This window comes from Pseudophryne corroboree, chromosome 1 (genome assembly GCF_028390025.1).
Source record: "Pseudophryne corroboree isolate aPseCor3 chromosome 1, aPseCor3.hap2, whole genome shotgun sequence".
In the NCBI taxonomy this organism is placed as follows: Eukaryota; Metazoa; Chordata; class Amphibia; order Anura; family Myobatrachidae; genus Pseudophryne; species Pseudophryne corroboree.
The window spans coordinates 597899194-597924218 of record NC_086444.1 but is presented as its reverse complement, the minus strand read 5'-3'; the positions used below and the strand labels follow the sequence as shown (position 1 = coordinate 597924218).

Below are 25025 nucleotides of genomic sequence, written 5' to 3'. Positions count from 1 at the left end.
TGCCGCTGTGCGCTGCAGGCAACCGCTGCCCGCAGCGCACAGCCGCCCGGAGATAGGAGCTGAGCAGCGGTACAGACGGGGGAAGGAGGAGGGAGCCGGAGGACGGAGCCGCAGCAGCGCTTTGTTACTGGTGGAGGCGCTGCTGCTGCTGCTCCTCTGCTTCCCTATAGGCTGTCTTCCGAGAACAGCCTATAGGGAAGCAGAGGGGCAGCAGCAGCAGCGCCTCCACCAGTAACAAAGCGCTGCTGCGGCTCCGTCCTCCGGCTCCCTCCTCCTCATTCTCTACTGCCCGGGAATCGTCGTCTGACGCAGCTGCACCGAGGAGCCTGAGGGTAAGTATAATTCTTCTTTCTTTCTTTCTTTCTTTCTTTCTTTCTTTCTTTCTTTCTTTCTTTCTTTCTTTCTTTCGCCTGCCGCAATGTGTAAAAAGGGGGGACTACCTGCCGCAATGTGTAAAAAGGGGGGACTGCCTGCCGCACTGTGTAAAAAGGGGGGACTGCCTGCCGCAATGTGTAAAAAGGGGGGACTACCTGCCGCAATGTGTAAAAAGGGGGGACTGCCTGCCGCAATGTGTAAAAAGGGGGGACTACCTGCCGCAATGTGTAAAAAGGGGGGACTGCCTGCCGCAATGTGTAAAAAGGGGGGACTGCCTGCCGCACTGTGTAAAAAGGGGGGACTGCCTGCCGCAATGTGTAAAAAGGGGGGACTACCTGCCACTATGTGTAAAAAGGGGAATCTGCCTGCCGTAATGTGTAAAAATGGGGACGCTGTCTGCTGTAATGTGTAACAAGGGCACGCTGTCTGCCGTAATGTGTAACAAGGGCACGCGGTCTGCCGTTATGTGTAAAAAGTGGTAATCTGCCCGACGCTATGTGTAAAAATGGGGAATCTGCCTGCCGTAATGTGTAAAAAAGGGGGGCTGCCTGATGCTATGTGTAAAAATGGGGAATCTGCCTGCTGCTATGTGTAAAAAGGAGGAATCTGCCTGCCGTAATGTGTAAAAATGGGGACGCTGTCTGCCGTAATGTGTAACAAGGGCACGCTGTCTGCCGTAATGTGTAACAAGGGCACGCTGTCTACCGTAATGTGTAAAAAGGGCACGCGGTCTGCCGTAATGTGTAACAAGGGCACGCGGTCTGCCGTTATGTGTAAAAAGGGCATGCTGTCTGCCGTTATGTGTAAAAAGGGCACGCTGTCTGCTGTAATGTGTAAAAAGAGGAATCTGTTCGCTGTAAGGTGTAAAAGGGTCTCTACCTGGTGTAGTGGTGCTACTGTGCGGCGTAATTTGAATAATGGAGACTACTGTGTTGGTATTATTTTGTGGCCACACCCCTTCCCCACGAAGCCACGCCACTATGTATTTTTGCGCGCGCCTACGGTGCGCACTGCCCCCGGGGTGGACTTGGATGGGGGGGGGGGGCCCAAAGCATTTTGTCGCACCTGGGCCCACCGCTTGCTTGTTCCGCCACTGGTCCGGCCAATACACAGAGTGCGTCAGCAAAGCAAGATATGCCTATATACTAGATCTCCAACCAACGTAAATTAACAAACAACTATCATTCTAGTTTACCATCCTCATCCCCTAGCGAAGCACGGGTATTCAGCTATCTACAATGTTATTTACACTGTGTGTTTAATATTTACATTTATTTTTGTAAACAGACATTTTTAAAATCCCGGGCAACTCCGGGTACTCCAGCTAGTAAGTAATAAAAAAAAAAACATGAAAATCTGAGCGGTTTTGTGGGGAAAAAATAATTAGTTAAGTGGTTGAATGGAGTTATCACAAGACACGCAAAAAAGACCGCTTAACTGTGTAGCAATTCACAAAGTTACATTTATGAATTTAAGTTCACCAGGAGCTCACACCCTCTGGAAGGATGAGGTGGACTCGCTAACATCAGTTCTTTAAGAGGATAATACACATGGTGCAAAAAAATTATTTCTATAAGGAAGAACAATCAGCTACTGTTTATATTTTTACTGTTCAATCTTAAATACATTTAACTTTGTGAATTAAAACACAGAGAGTTGCTGTCTGCCTGTTTTGGGTGCTTTTGGTGCAAGGGTCTTTGGATAGGACCATTTAGGAAGGTTAAAAATTGGAAGAATTCTCATCTGGTCTAATTGAAAGATGTGAATGGGAAGTAAGATTACAGAACAGACTTCTTTAGGACCCTGGGACTAGGTAAATATTTAATAAAATATGTGTTGTTTTAATTTGTGCCATTTTTGCTTTGGCAAACACCATGTTTGGCAAAAGAGCGATGCTGGTAATTGTAGTCCATCAAAGGCAATTTTTAAAAAAAAAATTACACTATTTACAACATTTACTTTGTCAACAAAAGATAAAAGTACAAACTATATGCTGATTTTGTTTTAAATATTTTTTTTACTGAAAATACTACACAATTGGCACTCCCTTGGTTTCTTGCATTGTCTGGACAGAATGTAAACAAAATATACACATGGTCAAAATGTCGACATTCTAAATATATTAAACCACACATACAGTAGTTTAAGCTGCAGTCAAAATATAGGCATGTCTGTATTTTTAATGTTGACACTTGGACTACCGTATATTAAAATATACACATGGTCAAAATGTCGACATTCAAAATGTAGGAAACAGCACATACAGTAGTTTAAGCTGCAGTCAAAATGTGTATATTTGAATGTCGACATTTTGACCATGTCAGAATGTGGACTTTCAAAATATAGGCAGGTCTTTATTTAATCGTTGACATTTTGATTATGTCAAAATGTCGACATTTAAAGCATAGATAAGTGCACATAATTTAATCTGCAATCATCAAGTTATAGGCAGGTCTATATGAATTGCTTGTCATTGATTTATTGTAACTTATGAAAGGAATTAGTGATACTGTGACGGGGTTTAGGGCAACGATTGTGGTAATTAATTTATGGTGCAGCATGTACGGGTGTGCATTTAGTCAGTCAGTGCAAGGTTCTCTTGCAGGGGAAGGTGATAATTTTATGTTACTTGTTGGGAAATCTGACTGTATGGGTGACATGACAGAATCCGTGTTTGCCCCTGCTCAGTGTTCTCATCTCAGTGGGACACTATCTTGTACATTTATCCATTATAAATGGTCAGCATTATTATTATTTTTATCTGTATAGACATTATGGGGGAGATTCAATTGTTTGAAAAGTCAGTTGGGTGTCTGTTTTTACCTATCTAATAGACAGGAAAAAACAAACACCCAACCCTATTCTGACTGCCTATATTTGGCTTGTGAACATTTTGACTGTTGACTAAATGACCCTGTCAACCTCATGTCGGTGTTGACCTTTTGATTGTCTACATTTTACCATGTTGACATTAATTCTTTCGATATTTTAGTGTCAACCTTATGACTGTCCAGATTTTCGTTTTCTATATTTTGATTGCATCCCGGTTACTAGAGGTCAAAGCATGAGGTATTCCCACATTAAATATATATGCAAAGATCTACTGCTCCCAGCCAGACTATTTTGCTTTTCAGGGGATTGTACAACAGCCCACTCTGTTTTTTTATTTTCTTGGTGTGTGTGAGGGGAGGGGGATACTATGGAATACTTCAGGATCTCGGTTCTAGATAAATATGTTTCTCTTACATCCTGGAGAATACTGGGGTCCACATTAGTATCATGGGGTATAGACAGGTCCACTAGGAGTCTTGGGCACTTTAAGAAATCAATTGTGTGCACTGGCTCCTCCCTCTATGCCCCTCCAGTTTAGAAAATGTGCCCGAAGGAGCCGGTCACGCTTGGGAAGCTCCTGAAAAGTTTTCTGCATTTATTTTATTTTTTATTATTTTCAGGCAGCTCTGGCTGGCACCAGACTGCCTGCTTCATGGGACTTAGGGGGGGACATGGCCCAACCTCCCTAGGGTTAATGATCCTGTTCTCCTCTGACAGGACACTGGGCTCCTGAGGGTCCTATTCGTAAGCCCCACCACGGCGAGCGTACAGACCCTTCAGCACGCCACCACCGCTAACAGAGCCAGAAGACTGAAGAGTGGTGAGTTGGTTGCCGGCGTCCCGGTTAGCGGGTCGCTGGCTGTATTGGCGGCATGAGGGTAGAGCGCAGTGCTGCATGCATGCTGCGCTCTGGCTTCAGGGACACTGCAGTGTCCGCTGTGAGAGGCGGCTGAAACCATGCTTTTCTATTAGGATGCTGGGGTCCACATTAGTAGCATGAGGTATAGACTGGTCCACTAGGAGCCACTGGCACTTTAAGAGTTTGAGCGTGTGGGCTGGCTCCTCCCTCCATGCCCCTCCTACCAGACTCAGTTTAGAAAATGTGCCCGGAGGAGCCGGTCACAGCTAGGGGAGCTCTCCAGAGCTTCTCTGGTAAAAGTTTATTTTTAGAGTTTATTATTTTACAGGGAGGCTGCTGGCAACAGCCTCCGTGCTTCGTGGGACTAAGGGGGGGGAGTAGTGTCCGCCCTAAGGGGTCTGAGCCACTATCTCCGCTGACAGGACACTGAGCCACCCCCTTACAGAGTCAGAAGACTGGTAGCGAGTTAGTCAGCGGCCCCCCTAGCAAGCAGGGAGCCGGTGTGAAGATGGCGGCAACAGGGTATGGAGCGCTGTACGAACTGCACTCCAGGGCTCAGCGGTACATAGTGCAGTGCTGTGAGGGGCGCCCTGAGCCAGCGCCTACACCCTACACTGGTCGGCAAGCCTGTCAGGGACCCCGGATCACTGCCAGCACATACCTCAGGCCAGTATAATACAAACAGAGCGGGAAGCAGTGCCATGAAAGGGGTCGGAGCTTCTCGGTGGACCCAGCAGCGTTCAGCGCCATTTTCCCTGCCTGCAGAGACGCTGAAAGGGAGAGCTGTCCTTCCTCATCAACTCCAGCTATCTTACAACGGTACCAGGGGGCTGTAGAAGGGGGGTAAGCTGTGTACAAACTGTGTTACCTATTAAGGTACACAGTCAGCGCTGGGTAGTGGCTGTTCTCTGTCCAAGAAGCGCTGTGTGTGGGTTGGCTCCAATCTCTGTGTCTCTCTTGGCATTCTTGGGGGGAAACTCTGCCTTTCCCTGTGTGTCTGTTTGTTTGTGTGTGTGTGTGTGTGTGTGTGTGTGTGTGTGTGTGTGTGTGTGTGTGTGTGTGGAGTGTTTGTGTGGAGTGTTTGTGGTCTCCATTAAGCTATGTCCAGGGACTCTGTCATATGTTGCAGAGGATATGTCCTCTCAGGATGATCCCATTCCATGTAATCAGGATTGCACTGTGTTAGCACAGTTCCCAGCAAGGGAGCCTGAGTGGTTAGCCTCTCTTAAAAGCATGATTTCTCAGATTTCTACTAGAGTTGCACAAAATGAGTCTGCAACTCAGGTTTTACAGAACTCTATGGCTGTTTGGTCCGGTTCTGTTGCCTCCGGGCCCCCTGACGTACGCTCCCAAAAATGTGCTCTTGCCCTAATTATGCAGGATGACACGGATACCGACTCTGACACAGCAGATGGTGATGGGGATGTACTGCGGGGGGCAGCATCTCTTGCAAAAAAGGTGCAGTTGATGATGGAGGCTATTAGAGGTGTATTGAATATTGCTGATACAACACCTGAGCAGGTTGAGGAAGCTTACTTTACAGACAATAAGAAAGCCTCACCAAACTTCCCTGCGTCTAAATAATTAAATGCTATTTTTGAGAAAGCCTGGGAAAACCCGGAGAAAAAAATTCAGATCCCTAGAAGGGTTCTGGTTGCTTTTCCTTTCCCTGAGGAAGATAGTAAAAAATGGGAAAATCCACCCATAGTCGACGTTTCCAGGGCTTAAAGTGGTCGTGGAGAGGTGGTGGAACTCAGTACCCATCCAACCGCCCTTCCCCCTCCTAACATTAAGCGGAGCCAGGGCCAGTGCTAGTGTTTTCGGCATCCCCCCCCCCCTGCAAACTATAAATTAGTGCCCTACTTCCCATACTTTATAAAGGGACATTGATCTCACAAAGAAGCAACATGGTCACATAATAGTACTTTCAATTCAAATTGCACAACACAGTAGTACAATTTTGTTCACATTACACCACATTGTAATGCCCCTTATTCATGTTGCATCACTCAGTAGTGCTCTTTATGCTCATTGCACGCACTGCACAGTGGTATCCTCTATACATGTCATGCCATACAGTAGTGCCCCTTATATACAGTACCCACAGTAGTGCCCCTTATACACATTTCCCACAGTAGTAGCGCCCCTTACTCATAATGACCACAGTAGTGCCACTTACACACATAATAGCCACAGAAGTGCCGCTTATACACAAAATGCCCACAGTAGTCGTGCCACTAATATACAGAATGCCCACAGTAGTAGTGCCCCTTACACATAATGCCCACAGTAGTAGTGCCACTTATATACAGAATGCCCACAGGAGTAGTGCCTCTTACACATAATGCCCACAACAGTAGTGCCTCTTTATATACATCTTTGCCTCTGTTCCTCCAGCAGCTCCATGCCCTGTATCTCTCCAGCAGCTTTCCCACTTCTAGTGTCGCTCCAGCCCCCTCACATCTTGTCTTCAAGATGCACAGAGCCTGCTCCTCTTCACTTCAGCAGTGGTGACAGCATGACCTCACATATGCCGTGATGGAAAAGGAAGCTACTGGGCCCTGAGGAGGGTATGAATGCTGTCCAACAGACACAGCGTGTGTGAGTACCAGGAGCGGTGGGCTGTAGACGGAGGAGGACCATGGAGCCACCAGGACCTGAGGAAGGAGGTGTCTGCAGCTCATCAGTAACACTAGTGCCGCCTGCATCATCTATTGATGTAGGTGATGGGGCAGGTTTTTCAGTTGGAATTACTGTGCAGGGAAATGGAGGTGGTGGAACTAGTTCCCCCTACCATTAGAGGTGGTGGACTCAGTTCCACCTCGTTCCCCTCACTTTAACCCATGGACTCGTCTGTATCCAGACCCTCAAAAAAGGTGCTTATACCTGTCCCAGGATCTACCGCATTAAAAGAACCGTCTGATCGCAAAATTGACGCTACGCTCAAATCCATATACATGGCTTCAGGGGCGAAACTACGTCCTACTATTGCCTGTGCATGGATTTCCAAGGCTATAGTAAAGTGGTCAGGCATGTTACTTGAAGATTTGGATACAATGGATAAAGGTGATGACGAATTGTTTTTACGTAACATTCAGGATTCTGCAGGATTTTATGGTGGAATCGATGAAGGACCTGGGTTCGATGGCTGCAGGGATATCTTCCATGTCTGTCTCAGCTCGCAGAGGACTTTGGCTGTGCCAGTGATCTGCTGACGCAGAATACAGGAGAGGTGTGGAGACCCTACCCTACACAGGTCAGGCTCTCTTTTAGGGAAGCGCTGGATGCGTGGATTTCCACAGCTAGTGCGGGTAAGTCACCTTTTCTTCCCTCAGCTGCACCGGCTATGAAGAAACCTTTCACTTCTCCTGCATCACAGTCCTTTCGGGCTACTAAAGCAAGAAAGGCCAAGCCGTCTAACACCTTTAGGGGGGGTCGACCAAAATCTAAGAAACCTGCTGCCGCAGGTTCTCAGGAACAGAAGCCTGCTTCAGGTACGCCTAAGTCCTCAGCATGATGGTGGACCGCGTGGAATGGAGGTGGGGCCGATGGGGGCGAGACTCAGGCATTTCAGCCATGTCTGGGTGTCGTCCGCCCTGGATCCCTGGGTGTAAGATATTGTCTCCCAGGGGTACAGGCTGGAGTTTCAAGATCTTCCTCCTCCCCGATTCATCAAATCAGGCTTGCCAGCTTTGCTGGCGGACAGGGCTATCCTACAGGAAGCCATCCAGAAGTTGGTGTAGTCACAGGTCATTGTACCAGTTCCACCCCATTTGCAAAACAAAGGTTACTATTCAAACCTTTTCGTGGTGCCGAAACCGGATAGTCGCTAAACCCCTTTCTGAGGGAGTTCAAGTTCAAAATGGAGTCTCTGAGGGTGGTGATATCAGGTCTGGAGGAAGGGGAATTCCTGGTATCCCTGGATATCAAGGATGTGTACCTCCAGATTCCGATTTGGCCGCTGCATCAATCTTTTCTCCGATTCGCACTGTTAGACAGTCATTTTTCAGTTCCAGGCCCTGCCATTCGGCCTCCCCACAGCACCGAGGGTATTCACCTAGGTGATGGCGGAGATGATGGTTCTCCGCAGACAGGGGGTGAACATAATTCCGTATCTGGACGATCTGCTGATAAAGGCATCATCCAAGGAGAAGCTGTTGCAGTCCATTGTTCTCACGACCCATCTACTCAGGGAACACAGTTGGATCCTGAATCTTCCAAAATCACATTTGGAGCCAACCAGGAGGTTGTCCTTTCTGGGAATGATCCTCGACACGGAAGTGCAGAGGGTGTTTCTTCCGGAGGAGAAAGCGTTGGTGATACAAACAATGGTCCGGGATGCCCTGAAGCCAGCCTGGGTGCTGGTTCATCAGTGCATTCGTCTTCTGGGGAAGATGGTGGCCTCTTACGAGGCTCTGCAGTTTGGGAGGTTTCATGCTCTGCCCTTCCAACTGGATCTCCTGGACAAGTGGTCGGGATCTCATCTACACATGCACCAGAGAATATGTCTGTCGCCAAGGGCCAGGATTTCAATCCTCAGGTGGCTACAATTACCTCACCTTCTGGAGGGCCACAGGTTTGGGATTCAGGACTGGATCCTTCTAACCACGGAATCAAGTCTCCGGGGCTGGGGCGCAGTCACTCAAGGGGAGACCTTCCAAGGAAGGCGGTCAAGTCTGGAAGCCGGCCTACCAATAAACATTCTGGAACTAAGAGCCATCTACAACGGCCTTCTCCAAGCATCCCTTCTTCTGCGAGATCGGGCCATTCAAGAGCAGTCAGACAATGTAACGACAGTAGCTTACATAAACCGACCGGGCGGAACGAAGAGCAGAGCTGCAATGTCAGGTAACAAGAATCATCCTCTGGGCAGAAAAACATGCGTTGGCGTTGTCAGCGATCTTCATTCCGGGAGTAGACAACTGTGAAGTGGACTTCCTCAACAGACACGATCTCCATCCAGGGGAGTGGGGACTCCATCCAGAGGTGTTCACGGAGGTAACAGACCTTTGGGGAGTACCTCAAATAGACATGATGGCCTCTCGTCTCAACAAGAAGCTTCGGCGGTATTGTTCCAGGTCGAGGGACCCGCAAGCAGTGGCGGTGGACGCCCTAGTGACTCCGTGGGTGTTCCAGTCGGTGTACGTGTTTCCTCCACTTCCACTCATTCCAAGAGTTATAAAACTCATAAGGAGAACTAAAGTTCAGGCAATCCTCATTGCTCCGGCCTGGCCAAGAAGGGCTTGGTACGCGGCTCTTCTGGATCTACTGCTAGAAGAGCCGAGGCCTCTCCCTCTTCGGGAGGACCTGCTGCAGCAGGGGCCGTTCGCTTATCAAGACTTACCGCGGCTCCGTTTGACGGCATGGAGGTTGAACGCCAGACATTAGCTCGGAAGGGCATTCCAAACAAGGTTATTCCTACCTTGATACAAGCTAGGAAAGGAGTAACGTCTAAACATTACCATCGTATTTGGAAAAAATATGTATCTTGGTGTGAATCCAAGAAGTTTCCTATGGTGGAGTTTCAACTGGGACGGTTTCTCCTCTTCCTGCAAGCAAGTGTGGATATGGGTCTGAGGTTGGGATCCGTAAAGGTCCAGATTTCGGCCCTATCCATTTTCTTCCAGAAACAGTTGGCTTCACTCCCTGAGGTTCAGACTTTTCTGAAATGGGTTCTGCACATCCAGCCTCCCTTTATGCCGCCTACGGCGCCCTGAGATCTTAACGTGGTGTTACAGTTCCTCCAATCCGATTGGTTCGAGCCTCTACCGGAGGTTGAGGTCAAGTTTCTCACGTGGAAGGCTCTCACTTTGTTGGCCTTAGCTTCTGCTAGACGTGTGTCGGAGTTGGGGGCTTTATCTTGTAAGAGCCCCTACTTGTTCTTCCATGAAGATAGAGCTGAGCTCCAGACACGTCAGCAGTTCCTTCCGAAGGTTCTGTCGGCATTTTATATCAACCAACCTATTGTGGTGCCAGTTGCTAATGACTCCTCAATTTCATCAAAGTCCTTGGATGTTGTAAGGGCTCTGAAGATCTATGTGAAGAGGACTGCTCATCACAGAAAATCGGACTCTGTTTGTCCTGTATGATCCCAAGAAACTTGGGTGTCCTGCTTCTAAGCAGACGATCTCTCGCTGGATCAGGTTCACTATCCAGCATGCGTATTCTATGGAAGGATTGCTGTGTCCTACATCTGTTACGGCCCATCCTACTCGTAAGGTGGGTTCTTCCTGGGCGGCTGCCCGGGGTGTGTAACCTTTACAGCTTTGCCGAGCGGCTACTTGGTCAGGGTCTAACACGTTCGCTAAGTTCTACAAGTTCGATACTTTGGCCTCTGAGGACCTTCAGTTTGGTCAGTCAGTTCTGCAGGAGCCTCCGCGCTCTCCCTCCCGTTTTGGGAGCTTTGGTACATCCCCATGGTACTAATGTGGACCCCAGGATCCTCTAGGACGTAAGAGAAAATAGGATTTTATTACCTATCGGTAAATCCTTATCTCGTAGTCCGTAGAGGATGCTGTGCGCCCGCCCAGCGCTTCGTGATCCTGCAGTGGTTACTTAGTTCAGTACTGCTTAGTTCTTGGTTAAGTACTGTTTTGTTACTTGGTAAGTAATTTTGCTCAGCCGTTGCTGATGTTTCAAGCTAGTTAGCTTGGTTTGCCTTGTGTGTGAGCTGGTGTGAATCTCTCCACTATCTGTGTAAAATCCTTCTCTCGAAGTTGTCCGTCTCCTCGGGCACAGTTTCTAGGCCGAGTCTGGTAGGAGGGGCATAGAGGGAGGAGCCAGCCCACACTCTCAAACTCTTAAAGTGCCAGTGGCTCCTAGTGCACCCGTCTATACCCATGGTACTAATGTGGACCCCCAGCATCCTCTACGGACTACGAGAAAAGGATTTACCGGTGGGTAATTAAAATCCTGTTATTACCCACGACTGGCACCGTTTACAGGGGTTCTAAACCACTGTAACCCGTTTAACTAAAGTTACCTCAGCCAGTATAAAAGCGGAAAGGCCGCGTGCCATTAAGGTGGCAGGGTCATCACTATGAGCAGATCCAGTGGCTCACCAGTGCCATTACCTTTCTGGAAGCTTACACAGGCAGCCTAACTGGACGGTGCAGCTCCTCCACGCTGACTCCAAAGCACCTCAGTGGTACCAGGGGTCATATCAAAAGGGGGGGAGCAATAATTTGGTATACTAAACCCTATTAAGGGTTTTTAGTTGGCGACCCAGCTATGTCTATATCTTAGCTATAGGGGCGCTGTGTGGCTAGCTCCATTTCTCTGTGTCTCCCTAGAAGGGCGCTGTGTGGGTTAACTGTGCTTTTAACCTATTCCTCACTGTGTGGGTGTGTGTTCTTTTGCATTATCAGGTCAAAGGATTGTGTATCATGCACAGCAGAGTGCTTTTCTTAATCGGGGGGATCATTACAGTGTACTCAGGACAGTACACATTCTCAGGTTAGTGGATCTGAACCAGTATGGTTAGATTCATTAAAAGGGATGATTTCAAATATTTCAAATAAATTATCCCAAAATGAGAAGGAGACGCAATACTTAAGGCAATCTGTAGATGACCTGATGAATAGAGATCCAGTGGTTGTTCTGGCGTCTCAGACCCCTGCTATTTGTCCACAGAAGCGTACTCTGGTCCAAACCATGCAGGCTTATACCGATGATGTATCAGACCCAGAGGAGAGGGACGTGGACTTGGTGGGGATGCAGCTTTAGCACAGGGAATATAGGCCCTGATTGAAGCTATAAGAGAGGTTTTGCATATTCCTGAGAAGGTGTCAAGAGGACGAGGAGGAATCCTTTTTTAATGTAAAAAAGAAATCCTCAGCTACTTTTCCTGCTTCCAAGGAATTAAATTCCATTTTTGAAGCAACATGAGTTAATTCTGACAGGAAGTTTCAGATTCCAAAACTGTTGATTACATCCTTCCCGTTTCCTCAGGATGACAGGAAAAAATGGGAAAACCCGCCGATAGTGGACGTGTCAGTTTCCAGGCTGTCATGTAAGATTGTTTTACCGGTTCCTGGGGCAGCTTTGTTGAAGGATGCTGTAGACCGCAAAATTGAGACCACTGTCAAATCTCTGTACACAGCGGCGGGGGTGGCCCAAAGACCCACTATAGCTTGTGCATGGATCACTAGGGCCATTGCGAAATAGTCTGGTAATCTAATTGACGGGTTAGATTTCTTGTCCAATCGGGAGATAATTTTACTTCTACAGCATATACAGGATTCTACTAACTTTATGGTGAAAGCCATAAAGGAGAATGGATTGCTCAACGCACGCACTACTGCTATGGCAGTGTCAGCAAGTAGGGGCTTGTGGCTACGCCAGTGGACTGCGAATGCGGATTCCAGGAAAGGCGTGGAAAGCCTACCTTTCACAGGTGAAGCCCTTTTTGGAGATGAACTGGATACGTGGATATCCAAGGCTACGGCGGGTAAGTCTACATATCTTCCTTCCGCAGCTCCCCCGGCTAGGGAATCCTATTCTGCACCAACGTTGCAGTCCTTCCGGATAGCAAAGTTTAAAGGTAAGGCCAAAAGCTCTTCTACTGCCTTCAAGGGCAATAGAGGTAAGCCCAGAAAACCTGCAAATACAGTCTCACAGGATCAGACCTCCGGTTCTGCTTCCGCAAAGCCTTCAGCATGACTGTGGACCTTACTGCCTGGTCAACAGGCAGGTGGGAGCCTGATTACGAAATTTCAGTCACGTATGGACCACCTCATGCCTGGACACATAGGTAAAAGATCTTGTCGTCCAGATCTACAGACTGGAGATTCAGGAACTCCCACCTAACAGATTCTTCAAATCCGGCTTACCAGTTTCACCCGAAGCAAGTATGACCTTACAAGCAGCAATTCAAAAACTGGTACAGACTCAGGTCATTGTTCCAGTTCCACTTCACCTACAAAACAAGGGTTTCTATTTCAACCTGTTTGTGGTACCGAAACCGGATGGTTCGGTAAGACTCATTTTAAACCTCAAATCACTAAACCCATATTTAAGGGTGTTCAAGTTCAAGATGGAGTCTCTGAGAGCGGTGATTTCAGGTCTGGAGGAAGGGAAATTCCTGGTGTCTCTGGACATCAAGGATGCGTACCTTCATATTCCGATTTGGCCGCCTCATCAGGCTTATCTAAGGTTTTCGTTACAGGACTGTCACTACCAGTTCCAGGCCCTGCCCTTTGGGCTCTCCACGGCACCAAGGGTGTTTACCAAGGTTATGGCAGAGATGATGTTTCTCCTCCGCAGCAGCGCTATGTAATTGGTAGAGGCGCCGCTGCAGCAGTCTCCTCTCTTTCCGCATTGGCTGCCCGACGCTGCAGTGAATGCTGGGATGCGCTTCCCTCATCCCAGCATTCACAGCGGCGGCGGGCAGCCAATGCGGAAGGAGAGGGGACTGCTGCAGCGGCGCCTCTACCAATTACATAGTGCTGCTGCGGCTCCAGTCCCCCTCCCTGCTCCTCCTTCTCCCCTGCCCGGGATCTGCCAGCACCGAAGAGCCTGACTGCCAGCGGGGAGAGATGGTAAGTATCTATCTGTCTCTGTCTGTCTCTCTCTCTCTTCTGTCTGCCGCAATATGTAAAAAGGGGGACTGGCTGCCATAATGTGTAAAAAGGGGGACGCTGTCTGTCGTAATGTGTAAAAAGGGGACGCTGTCTGCCGTAATGTGTAAAAAGGGGACACGCTGTCTGCCGTAATGTGTAAAAAGGGGACACATCTGCCGTAATGTGTAAAAGGGGACACGCTGTCTGCCGTAATGTGTAAAAAGGGGACACGCTGTCTGCCGTAATGTGTAAAAAGGGGACACGCTGTCTGCCGTAATGTGTAAAAAGGGGACACGCTGTCTGCCGTAATGTGAAAAAAGGGGGATGCTGTCTGCCGTAATGTGTAAAAAGGGTGACGCTATCTGCTGTAATTTGTAAAAAGGGGACGCTGTCTGCCGTAATGTGTAAAAAGGGGGACTGTCTGCCGTAATGTGTAAAAGGGGCCCTACCTGGTGGCGTAATTTGAATAATGGAGACTACTGTGTACCATAGTATGAATTGGTATTATTTTGTGGCCACGCCTCTTCCCCATGAACCCACACCCCTATATATTTTGTGCACACTGCCCCTATCTTGCATGGGGGGGGGCGCCAATTCTGTTTCTTGCGCACAGCGCTAAAATGCTTAGTGACAGCACTGTGTGAGGGCTTTGAGAATCTATGCCAAACGAACAGCACGTCACAGAAAATCAGACTCGCTGTTTGTGCTCTATGATCCCAAGAAAATTGGATGTCCTGCTTTTGAGCAGTCTTTTGCGCACTGGATCAGGCTCACTATCCAGAATGCTTATTCCACGGCAGGCTTGCCGATTCCGAAATCTGTTCAGGCCCACTAGACTAGGTCGGTGGGTTCTTCTTGGGCAGCTGCCTGGGGAGTCTTGGCTTTAAAGCTCTGCCGAGCAGCTACTTGGTCTGGTTCGAACACGTTTGCTAAGTTCTACAAGTTCGATACCTTGGCCTCTGAGGACCTTCAGTTTGGTCAATCCGTTCTGCAAGAACCTCAGCACTCTCCCACCCGGTTTGGGAGCTTTGGTACATCCCCATGGTACTAACGTGGACTCCAGTATCCTCTAGGACGTAAGAGAAAATAGGATTTTAATTACCTACCGGTAAATGCTTTTCTCGTAGTCCGTAGAGGATACTGGGCGCCCGCTCAGTGCTTCGTGTTTCTTGCAGGGTCACTTGGTTAAGTATTATTGTGGGATCAGCTGTTGCTGTTGCTGTTCTTGTTCATGTTGTGTTAACATGGTTTTCTTCTTGTTTGTGTGTGCTGGTTCGAATCTCACCACTATCCTTTTCTGAATCCTTCTCTCAAGATATGTCTGTTTCCTCGTGCACAGTTTCTAGATTGAGTCTGGTAGGAGGGGCATAGAGGGAGGAGCCAGTGCACACTATTGATTTCTTAAAGTGCCCAAGGCTCCTAATGGACCCATATATACCCCATGGTACTAATGTGGACCCCAGTATCCTCTACGGACTACGAGAAAAGGATTTACCGGTAGGTAATTAAAATACTATTTAGCATTTTTACTCTGTCTTTATATTTTGCTTTAGCAAACTACAGGACCTACCTGCCCATGGTGCCAGCCCTGGCAGCCACCATTTTGGTAAATGAGTGATGCTGGTAATTGTAATTCATCAAAGACAATTTTTTGACATTTATTTTTACACTATTACCCCATACTTACCAGGCATTTTATATGGGAAAGAGCCCTGGCACTAGGGGCCCAGTGCATTTTTGTGTACCCAGCTCCCCTGGTTAAGTCAGCCCTGGAGCAACCTGTACTAAGCCTGGTTTTCTGCCTTTGTTTCCACCAGCCTCAGCTGGCAAAGACTGGTTACTTTTAAACCAGGGGGGATGCCACATTGAGTTTTCCCTGATATTAGGTTATGCAGAACTGAGCAGAAAGCCCTATTGCTGGTTGAATAGTAAGGAGACCCCCACACATTTTCTATCTTTCTTTTCTCCCTACACTGGATCAGTAAATGGCTAGTCGAGTTAGTTATAGCAATAACTAACTCAAAAGTTAGATTTGGGTGGGGTGTGTTGTTTCTGTGCAGGGTAAGTAGTGGCTGCTTTATTTTTACACTGCAATTTAGATTTCAGTTTGAACACACCCCACCCAAATCTAACTCTTTCTGCACATGTTATATCTGTGTCCCCCCCCCGCCCCCCTTCCTGCAGTGCACATAGATTTGCCCAACTGCAAACAAATTTGCTGCTGCGATCAACTCTGAATGAGGCCTTATGTGCACTGCAGGGGGGGGGGGGGGAGATAATGTGCAGAGAGAGTTAGAAATCTGCACAGAAACATTATAACCCACCCAAATCTAACTCTCTCTCTGCACATGCTATATCAGCCCCTCCTGCAGTGCACGTGGTTTTTCCCATCTGCTAACAAAGTTGCTGCTACGATCAGGTCTGAATTAGGTCCATTGAGTGGTACAATACAAAGGAGTGGCTGGTGGTAAGCTTTTAACTTAATGTAGTATTTTAAAAAACATCACTGGTGATGTTTTAGACATTGTCTGGTAATACCTGTACAAAATTATTTCCGAAGATGTTTGAGTTTTAGCCAGGCAGTTTGACCTTTAGCCATGACCATATACAATGAATGCCAGACAACTGCCTGTTTGACCTTCGACCATGTACCTTCCCTGTTCTGGCGAGCCAAAGTCTCTGTGAATATATTAAGTGGGCCTCCTGTAACCTGGAAGAGCTGAGAGCTTTTAACATTTTTGTAGTATGAGTGAACAAATTAGTAAAGTTCCTAAGGTCAGGCAAGTCTTTGCGCGAAGCTGAATCTAGGATGGTCTCAATTGTTCGGGTTCTCTGGAAATAAGGTCTGAAAATATATGTCTAATTTTTTTTTTATAGTCTACAAAATGTAACAGGGAGTTAAATGAGTACAGGAATGAGGAGGGTCTTGTCTGACCAGAGGGTAACAGCAGAGCTGGCCCTAACCAATATGATGCCCTAGGCAAGATTTTGACTGGTGCCCCCTAGCACTGCCGCTAGTTCTGCAGGACGTGCCTGGCATGAATCAGCTGGCAGCTCTGCTAACGTCGGGAGCCTTTTGTTTATGAAAATGCATCTTATTTGCATTACTATGTGGCTAGGATGCGCAAGCAGCTTTTGCTGATTAAAATGATATGCAGCATGCCTATAGTCTGCGTACGACTGCGGCTGTATCTGCATACGAAATGCTACATTACAGTGATTTCCACAGAATATAGGCATGCCGCATATCATTTTAATCAGCAGAAGCTGCTGGTGCCCCTAAGCATACCAAATGCCCTAGGCATTTGCCTAGTTTGCCTATGCCTAGGGCCAGCTCTGGGTAACAGATCAACATTAAGGGAGTGTTGGGTACATTTGTAACTTTTGAAAGGTCAGGAGATGTCCATCCGGGTCAAATACATCTTTGATATCACTGAGGCCTTTAGTTTTTCTAATAGAAAAGACTAAACAAGGGATTACTCCAAAGAGAAATATATTAATATATTAATAATTAATATATGACATTTTTATCTATGTGCCAGACTTGCTTTTGAGATTTTTTGGTAACGAAGATATGATAAAATGTTTGCAAATGTGATGTACTAATGTGGTCATCCACTCCTGCAGAATCTCCTTGCACTAGAAAATAACCAATTCCTAGTCAAAGCATTTTTTTCTCTCTCGTCGTATAACACATGATTATGTAAAATGACACCGTATGAAGTGGTACTTACTGTTTAATTATGTCTTTAGGATCCTATGGCAAGCTATGACTTCAATAATAATGACCCTGATCCACAGCCCCGATACGATCCATCTAATGAGAACCGGTGAGCATTTTTGCAAATGTTCATGTGACCCTGAAATCCTTATTTTGCATCATACAGTATTTATTAATTGTGTTGGGATGCGGTCAGGATGCTGGCAGTCTGAATCTTGACATCAGCCAAGATACCGATGCAAGGAATCCGACACCCGGCATCCCGATCATAGTATGTGCCCCACTGTAGTGTTAGCCCGCCAGGGGGAAAGGGGGGGGGGGGGGCTAGGTTTAAGCACCCCCGGGGATGTTTAGGGTTAGGTTGCGGGAAGGTAGGGATTAGGTTTAGGCTGCGGGGAGGGGGCGGTTAGTTTTAATCGCAACCGGGGAGGTATAACAGGGTGTTCTGACCGCCGGCATCCCGAACGCCGGTCAAGCATATCAAACCTGTTGAGCTTTACCTTTATTGTAATTGAAAGTCCATTCTGCTAGTTTATCTCCTTCTACTGGACCTCCCCTACAGTGTCTTTTCCTGGGAATTGCGCACAGTGAGCAGTATTGTGTTGAAGAGAAAGACAAAGACGCATCTTTGCAGTCTCCTAGAGATTTTGCCTGGAGACTGCAAAGAGCAGTAGTTAGAGCCAATACTGTTGGAGAATATGCGTTTGAGTACATTCAGTAAGAATTTACCTTATTGGACACATACTGAGAATTAGCTTGGCCTGTGGAGATGTACACGTGTGTTTGTTTGTCTGTATGTATGGGTATGCCCTTATATTAAGACTGAATCAAATAAACAGAATTTTCCTATAGGGATTTTCTGAGAGTGGAGCATGGTGTTTGAGGGGTTACCCACTGAAAGTTATTGGACATACCAAGCTGAAATTAGGCATAGATGCGTATAACCGTTGCTCGGTGCTACATGCCAAATTTCAGGGCAAAAAATATATAAAAATTTGAATAATCTAAAATTGAAAATGCCAACATTTTTCTTCTACTTCTTGTTTGGTCAAACTGCTACTTTTCACCCTTTTTGCTGTATTTTTGGGCAGGCATAACTCTGAGTAGAGGATGAGTTAAGACTAGCGGTTTGTTTTGTTAGATTGATCTTGTTTCAGTTTAGGGCCTTTAGGGGTTAATTTTTTTGGAAAGTTAGTTTTTTTAAATGTAGTAAAATGTACCTCATTAGGATAATAGAAGATAGGGAGTTTCTATTCGTTGTGTATGTCATCTAGAGACTGGGGCCCAGATTTATCAAGCCTTGGAGAGTTATAAATAGCATGGTGACAAAGTACCAACCAATCAACTCCTAACTGCCATGTTATAGGTTGTGTTTGAATAATGACAGTTAGGAGCTGGTTGGTTGGTACTTTATCACCGTGCAGTTTATCACTCTCTGAGGCTTGATAAGTCTGGGCATGGGTGTACTAGAGTGACTTCACAAATATGGGCGAATTCTGCTCACTAACCGAAATCCTTGTGTGATCTGGAGGTGCATTAGGATTGTTTGTGTGATACAGGAGGGCTAGAGTGTATTATGGGGTTAAGGGTGGCAGACTGTGTGATTGTTAGCCCTGGCAACACTTTAATTAAGTTTAATCCGTGCGGTGCCAGAGGAGGTGAGAAAATTGGTGACATCATTAAACTGAGTGGCATATTCAAAAATGCACCACATATCTACCCTGTGGGCTTAGTGACCGTAGCAGCCTCAACAGCTGGCACCGCGGTCACCGGCGTGTGACTCTGAGCCACTGTGCAACTCACCCTGGGCTGCCTTGCTGCTCTTCCGCTTGCCTCCCCACCTATGTGCGAAATTGCTGTGTACAATCTGTGATGCCTGAGCAACCTGATGGAGGAGAAGAGGAGGAGAAAGCAGGAGGAGAGCACTGGGAAAAGCAGCCTGATCGCTGCTGACTCCTGTTTCAGCATCAACAGCCAGGGAGCTGGAGCTCCTGGCGGGGTCCTGTAGCGGGTGGGCCGCAGGCGGTTCCAGCAGTATGTCACACCAGTGTTCATCTACATAGTCTCTGTCTTCTCTGCCATGGGAAGGTTCCTATTTGGTTATGACACCAGGGGGGACGAGGTGATGTTGCTGCTGCTTAAGGACATCAACCTATCAGCGCTTTGACAGGAGCTGCTGGTGTCCAAGTCCTGGAGTGCAGACCATTCGTGGCCAGCTGTTCTTCATCGTCAGGGCATTAGTGATGGCAACTGCCTGAGACAAGGAGACTGTGCTTAGCGGCCGTGTGGTGATTGGACTCTGCAGTGGTAAGTGTGATGTGTGCAACACGTTGTTCCATCGGCAGCTCACAGTGTAATCATATGTGTGTGCCTGTGTTCCCTGCCCTACATGTGTGTGTCCTGCCCTACATGTCTGTTTCTGTATATCTTGCCCTACGTGTGTGTGTGTCCTGCCCTAGATGTGTGTGTGTGTGTGTGTGTGTGTGTGTGTGTGTGTGTGTGTCCTGCCCTACATGTCTATGCCTGTGTGTCCTGCCCTACATGTCTATGCCTGTGTGTCCTGCCCTACATGGCTATGCCTGTGTGTCCTGCCCTACATGTGTTTGTGTCCTGCCCTACATGTCTGTGCCTGTGTGTCCTGCCCTACATGTGTGTGTCCTGCTCCACCCCCACTTCTGCTCTCCCTGTTCCAAGCACTTCCTATCCCCGCTCTGCTCTAACTGGCCTGCCGCCTGCTCTGCTATGCGCTCCCTGTTCCCACTCTGCTTTCTGTGCTTTCTGTTCTGCTGCCCCCTGCTCCCCTCTCCCCCTTTTCTGTTGCCAACCCCACTCTGCCTCCCCTTCTCTGCCCCCCCCCCCTTCCTGCTCTGCTCTACCTGTTCTGCCTTTCTACCTCATCCCCGCTCTACTCTCCCTGTACTGCCTCCCCCGCTCCACCCCCTGCTCTGCTCTCCTTGTTCTGCCCCCCCCCCCCCCCCTCGCCCGCTCTACTCTCCCAGTTCTGTCTCCTTGCTCTGTTCTCCCTGTTCTGCTTCCACTGCTGATATGCTCTCCCTCTTTTGCCCCCCCTGCTCTCCCTGTCCTGCCCTGCTCTCCCTCTTCTGCCCCCATCTGCTCTCCAGCTTCCCTGTTTTCCCCCCATCCCGCCTCTGCTCTCCCTGCTCCCCCCTCACTCCTTTTTACCTGCACTGCCGCCCCTGCTATGCTGTCCCTGTTCCTCTGCCCCCCCCCCCCCGCTCTGCTCTCCCACTGTCTCCTTCTCTATTCTTCGTCCCCGCTCTGCTCTCCTGATGTCTCTTCCCTGTTTTTTCCTCCACACCCTGTTGTGCTCCCCCTCTGTCTATCTTCCCTATTCTGCCTCCCTGCTCTGCTCTCCCGCTGTCTCTTCCCTGTTCTGTCTCCCACCCACTGCTATGCTCTCCCTCTCTTTTGCTGCCCTGCCCTGTGAGAAGCCTGCACAGAAAGCAGGTGAGAGAGAGAGCCTGGAGGATTTACCGGTAGGTAATTAAAATCCTATTTTCTCTAACGTCCTAGAGGATGCTGGGGACTCCATAAGGACCATGGGGAGAGACGGGCTCCGCAGGAGACATGGGCACTTTAAGAAAGAATTTAGTTCCTGGTGTGCACTGGCTCCTCCCTCTCTGCCCCTCCTCCAGACCTCAGTTTGATTCTGTGCCCAGAGGAGCTGGGTGCTTTTCAGTGAGCTCTCCTGAGTTTGCTGATAGAAAGTTTTTTGTTAGGTTTTTTATTTTCAGGGAGCTCTGCTGGCAACAGACTCCCTGCATCGTGGGACTGAGGGGAGAGAAGCAGCCCTACACTCTGAAGCTAGGTCCTGCTTCTTAGGCTACTGGACACCATTAGCTCCAGAGGGATCGGTACGCAGGATCTCACCCTCGCCGTCCGTCCCAGAGCCGCGCCGCCGTCCCCCTCGCAGAGCCGGAAGACTGAAGCCGGGTGAGTATGAGAAGCAAGAAGACTTCACAGGCGGCAGAAGACTTTGTGATCTTCACTGGAGGTAACGCACAGCACTGCAGCTGTGCGCCATTGCTCCACACACCTACACATACTCCGGTCACTGTTAGGGTGCAGGGCGCAGGGGGGGGGCGCCCTGGGCAGCATTTGGGACCTCATTCTTGCAAATGAACACATATACAGCTGGGCACTGTATATATGTAGGAGCCCCCGCCAAAGAAATAAAATTTAAGCGGGACAGAAGCCCGCCGCCGAGGGGGCAGGGCTTCTCCCTCAGCACTCACCAGCGCCATTTTTTCTCCACAGCACGCTGAGAGGAAGCTCCCCAGGCTCTCCCCTGCTGATACACGGTAGAAGAGGGTTGAAAAGAGAGGGGGGCACATAATTAGGCGCAAAAAAGTTTATAAACAGCAGCTACTGGGTTAACATTAAGTTACTGTGTTATTCCTGGGTTATATAGCGCTGGGGTGTGTGCTGGCATACTCTCTCTCTGTCTCTCCAAAGGGCCTCGTGGGGGAACTGCCTTCAGAAAGGACATTCCCTGTGTGTGTGGTGTGTCTGTACGCTTGTGTCGACATGTCTGATGTGGAAGGCTATGTGGGAGAGGAGCGGGAGCAAATGAATGTGGTGTCTCCGCCGACACCTGGATGGATATGTGGAAGGTTTTAAATGATAATGTAAATTCCCTGCATAAAAGATTAGACAAGGCTGATGCATTGGGACAGGCAGGGTCTCAACCCGTGCCTGATCCTATGTCGCAGGGACCGTCGGGGTCTCATAAGCGCCCACTATCCCAAATTGTTGACACAGATACCGACATGGATTCTGACTCCAGTGTCGATTACGATGATGCAAAGTTACAGCCAAAGTTGGCTAAATCACTCCGATATATGATTATAGCAATTAAGGAGGTTTTGCACATCACAGAGGAAACCCCTGTCCCTGATACAAGGGTTTATATGTATAAGGGAAAGAAACCTGAGGTAACTTTTCCCCCCTCACACGAACTGAATGAGTTATGTGAAAAAGCTTGGGAATCTCCAGATAAAAAAACTGCAGATTTCCAAACGGATTCTTATGGCGTATCCTTTCCCGCCAACGGACAGGTTACGATGGGAATCCTCCCCTAGGGTGGACAAAGCTTTAACACGCTTATCCAAAAAGGTAGCCCTGCCGTCCCAGGATACGGCTACCCTCAAGGATGCTGCTGATCGCAAACAGGAGGGTACCCTGAAGTCCATTTATACACATTCAGGTACCTTGCTCAGACCGGCAATCGCGTCGGCCTGGGTCTGTAGTGCAGTAGCGGCATGGACTGATACCTTATCAGAGGAGTTTGATACCCTAGATAGGGATACTGTTTTATTGACCCTGGGGCATATTAAAGACGCTGTCCTTTATATGAGAGATGCTCAAAGAGACATTAGTCTGCTGGGTTCTAGAATAAACGCTATGTCGATTTCTGCCAGAAGTGTCCTGTGGACTCGGCAATGGACAGGTGATGCCGACTCAAAACGACATATGGAGGTTTTACCTTACAGGGGTGAGGAATTGTTCGGTGAAGGTCTCTCGGACCTGGTTTCCACAGCTACGGCTGGAAAGTCAAATTTTTTGCCTTATGTTCCCTCACAGCCTAAGAGAGCACCGCATTATCAAATGCAGTCCTTTCGTTCACAAAGAAACAAGAAAGTCCGAGGTGCGTCCTTTCTTGCCAGAGGGAGGGGCAGAGGAAAGAAGCTGCACAATACAGCTAGTTCCCAGGAACAGAAGTCCTCCCCGGCCTCTGCAAAATCCACCGCATGACGCTGGGTCTCCACTGGCGGAGTCGGGGCCAGTGGGGGCGCGTCTTCGGAATTTCAGCCACATGTGGGTTCACTCCCAGGTGGATCCCTGGGCAATAGAAATTGTGTCTCAGGGTTACAAGCTGGAATTCGAAGAGGTGCCTCCTCGCCGGTTTTTCAAATCGGCCCTACCGTCTTCCCCCCTAGAGAGGGAGATAGTGTTAAATGCAATACAAAAATTGTATCTTCAGCAGGTGGTGGTCGAGGTTCCCCTCCTTCAACAGGGAAGGGGTTATTATTCGACCATGTTTGTGGTTCCCAAACCGGACGGTTCGGTCAGACCCATATTGAATTTAAAATCTCTGAACCTTTACTTGAAGAGGTTCAAGTTCAGGATGGACTCGCTAAGAGCGGTCATCGCCAGCCTGGAATGGGGGGGATTTTATGGTGTCACTGGACATAAAGGATGCGTACCTTCATGTCCCCATTTATCCACCTCATCAGGCGTACCTAAGATTTGCGGTACAGGACTGTCATTACCAATTTCAGACGTTGCCGTTTGGTCTCTCAACGGCTCCGAGGATTTTCACCAAGGTAATGGCGGAAATGATGGTGCTCCTGCGCAAGCAGGGTGTCACAATTATCCCGTACTTGGACGATCTCCTCATAAAAGTGAGATCAAGAGAGCAGTTTCTGAACAGCGTATCTCTTTCACTGAAAGTGTTACAACAACACGGCTGGATTCTCAATATCCCAAAGTCGCAGTTGGTTCCTACGACTCGTCTGCCTTTCTTGGGCATGATTCTGGACACAACCCAGAAAAGGGTTTATCTTCCGATAGAAAAAGCCCAGGAACTTATGACTCTGGTCAGGAACCTTTTGAAATCAAGACAGGTGTACGTGCATCATTGCACTCGAGTCCTGGGAAAGATGGTGGCCTCATACGAGGCCATTCCCTTTGGCAGGTTCCATGCGAGGACTTTACAATGGGATCTGTTGGACAAGTGGTCCGGATCACATCTACAGATGCATCGGTTGATCACCCTGTTCCCCAGGGCCAGGGTGTCGCTCCTGTGGTGGCTGCAGAGTGCTCACCTTCTCGAGGGCCGCAGATTCGGCATTCAGGATTGGATCCTGGTGACCACGGACGCAATCCTCCGAGGTTGGGGAGCAGTCACGCAGGGAAGAAATTTCCAGGGTCTTTGGTCAAGTCAAGAGACTTGTCTGCACATCAACATCATGGAACTAAGGGCCATATACAATGCCCTACGTCAAGCGGAGGCCTTACTTCGCGACCAACCAGTTCTGATCCAGTCAGACAACATCACCGCAGTGGCTCATGTAAACCGCCAAGGCGGCACAAGGAGCAGAGCGGCAATGGCGGAAGCTACCAGGATTCTTCGCTGGGCGGAGAATCATGTAAGCGCACTGTCAGCAGTGTTCATTCCGGGAGTGGACAACTGGGAAGCAGACTTCCTCAGCAGACACGACCTACACCCGGGAGAGTGGGGACTTCATCCAGAAGTCTTCGCACAGATTGTGAGTCGGTGGGAACTGCCACAGATAGACATGATGGCGTCCTGCCTCAACAAAAAGCTACAGAGGTATTGCGCCAGGTCCAGAGACCCTCAGGCAGTAGCGGTAGACGCCCTCGTGACACCGTGGGTGTCCTGGTCCGTCTATGTATTTCCTCCTCTTCCTCTCATACCCAAGGTGTTGATAATAGTAAGAAGAAAAGGAGTGAGAACAATCCTCGTTGTTCCAGATTGGCCACGACGGACCTGGTATCCAGATCTGCAGGAAATGCTCACGGAAGATCCGTGGCCTCTTCCTCTAAGGCAGGACCTGTTGCACCAGGGACCCTGTCTGTTCCAAGACTTACCGCGGCTGCGTTTGACGGCATGGCGGTTGAACACCGGATCCTA

At 48.5% G+C, this 25025-nt stretch overlaps 1 protein-coding gene across 3 annotated transcripts in view; it reads left to right on the top strand.

Annotated features, from left to right (window-relative positions):
• PCSK4 (proprotein convertase subtilisin/kexin type 4) overlaps positions 1 to 25025 on the top strand; it is a 300032-nt gene that overhangs the window by 157549 nt on the left and 117458 nt on the right. For all 3 annotated transcript variants that reach the window (XM_063914303.1, XM_063914302.1, XM_063914304.1), the window contains one exon: positions 17380 to 17456. In XM_063914303.1, coding sequence (XP_063770373.1) covers positions 17380 to 17456 — 77 coding nt within the window. The remainder of the gene's footprint in view (positions 1 to 17379; positions 17457 to 25025) is intronic.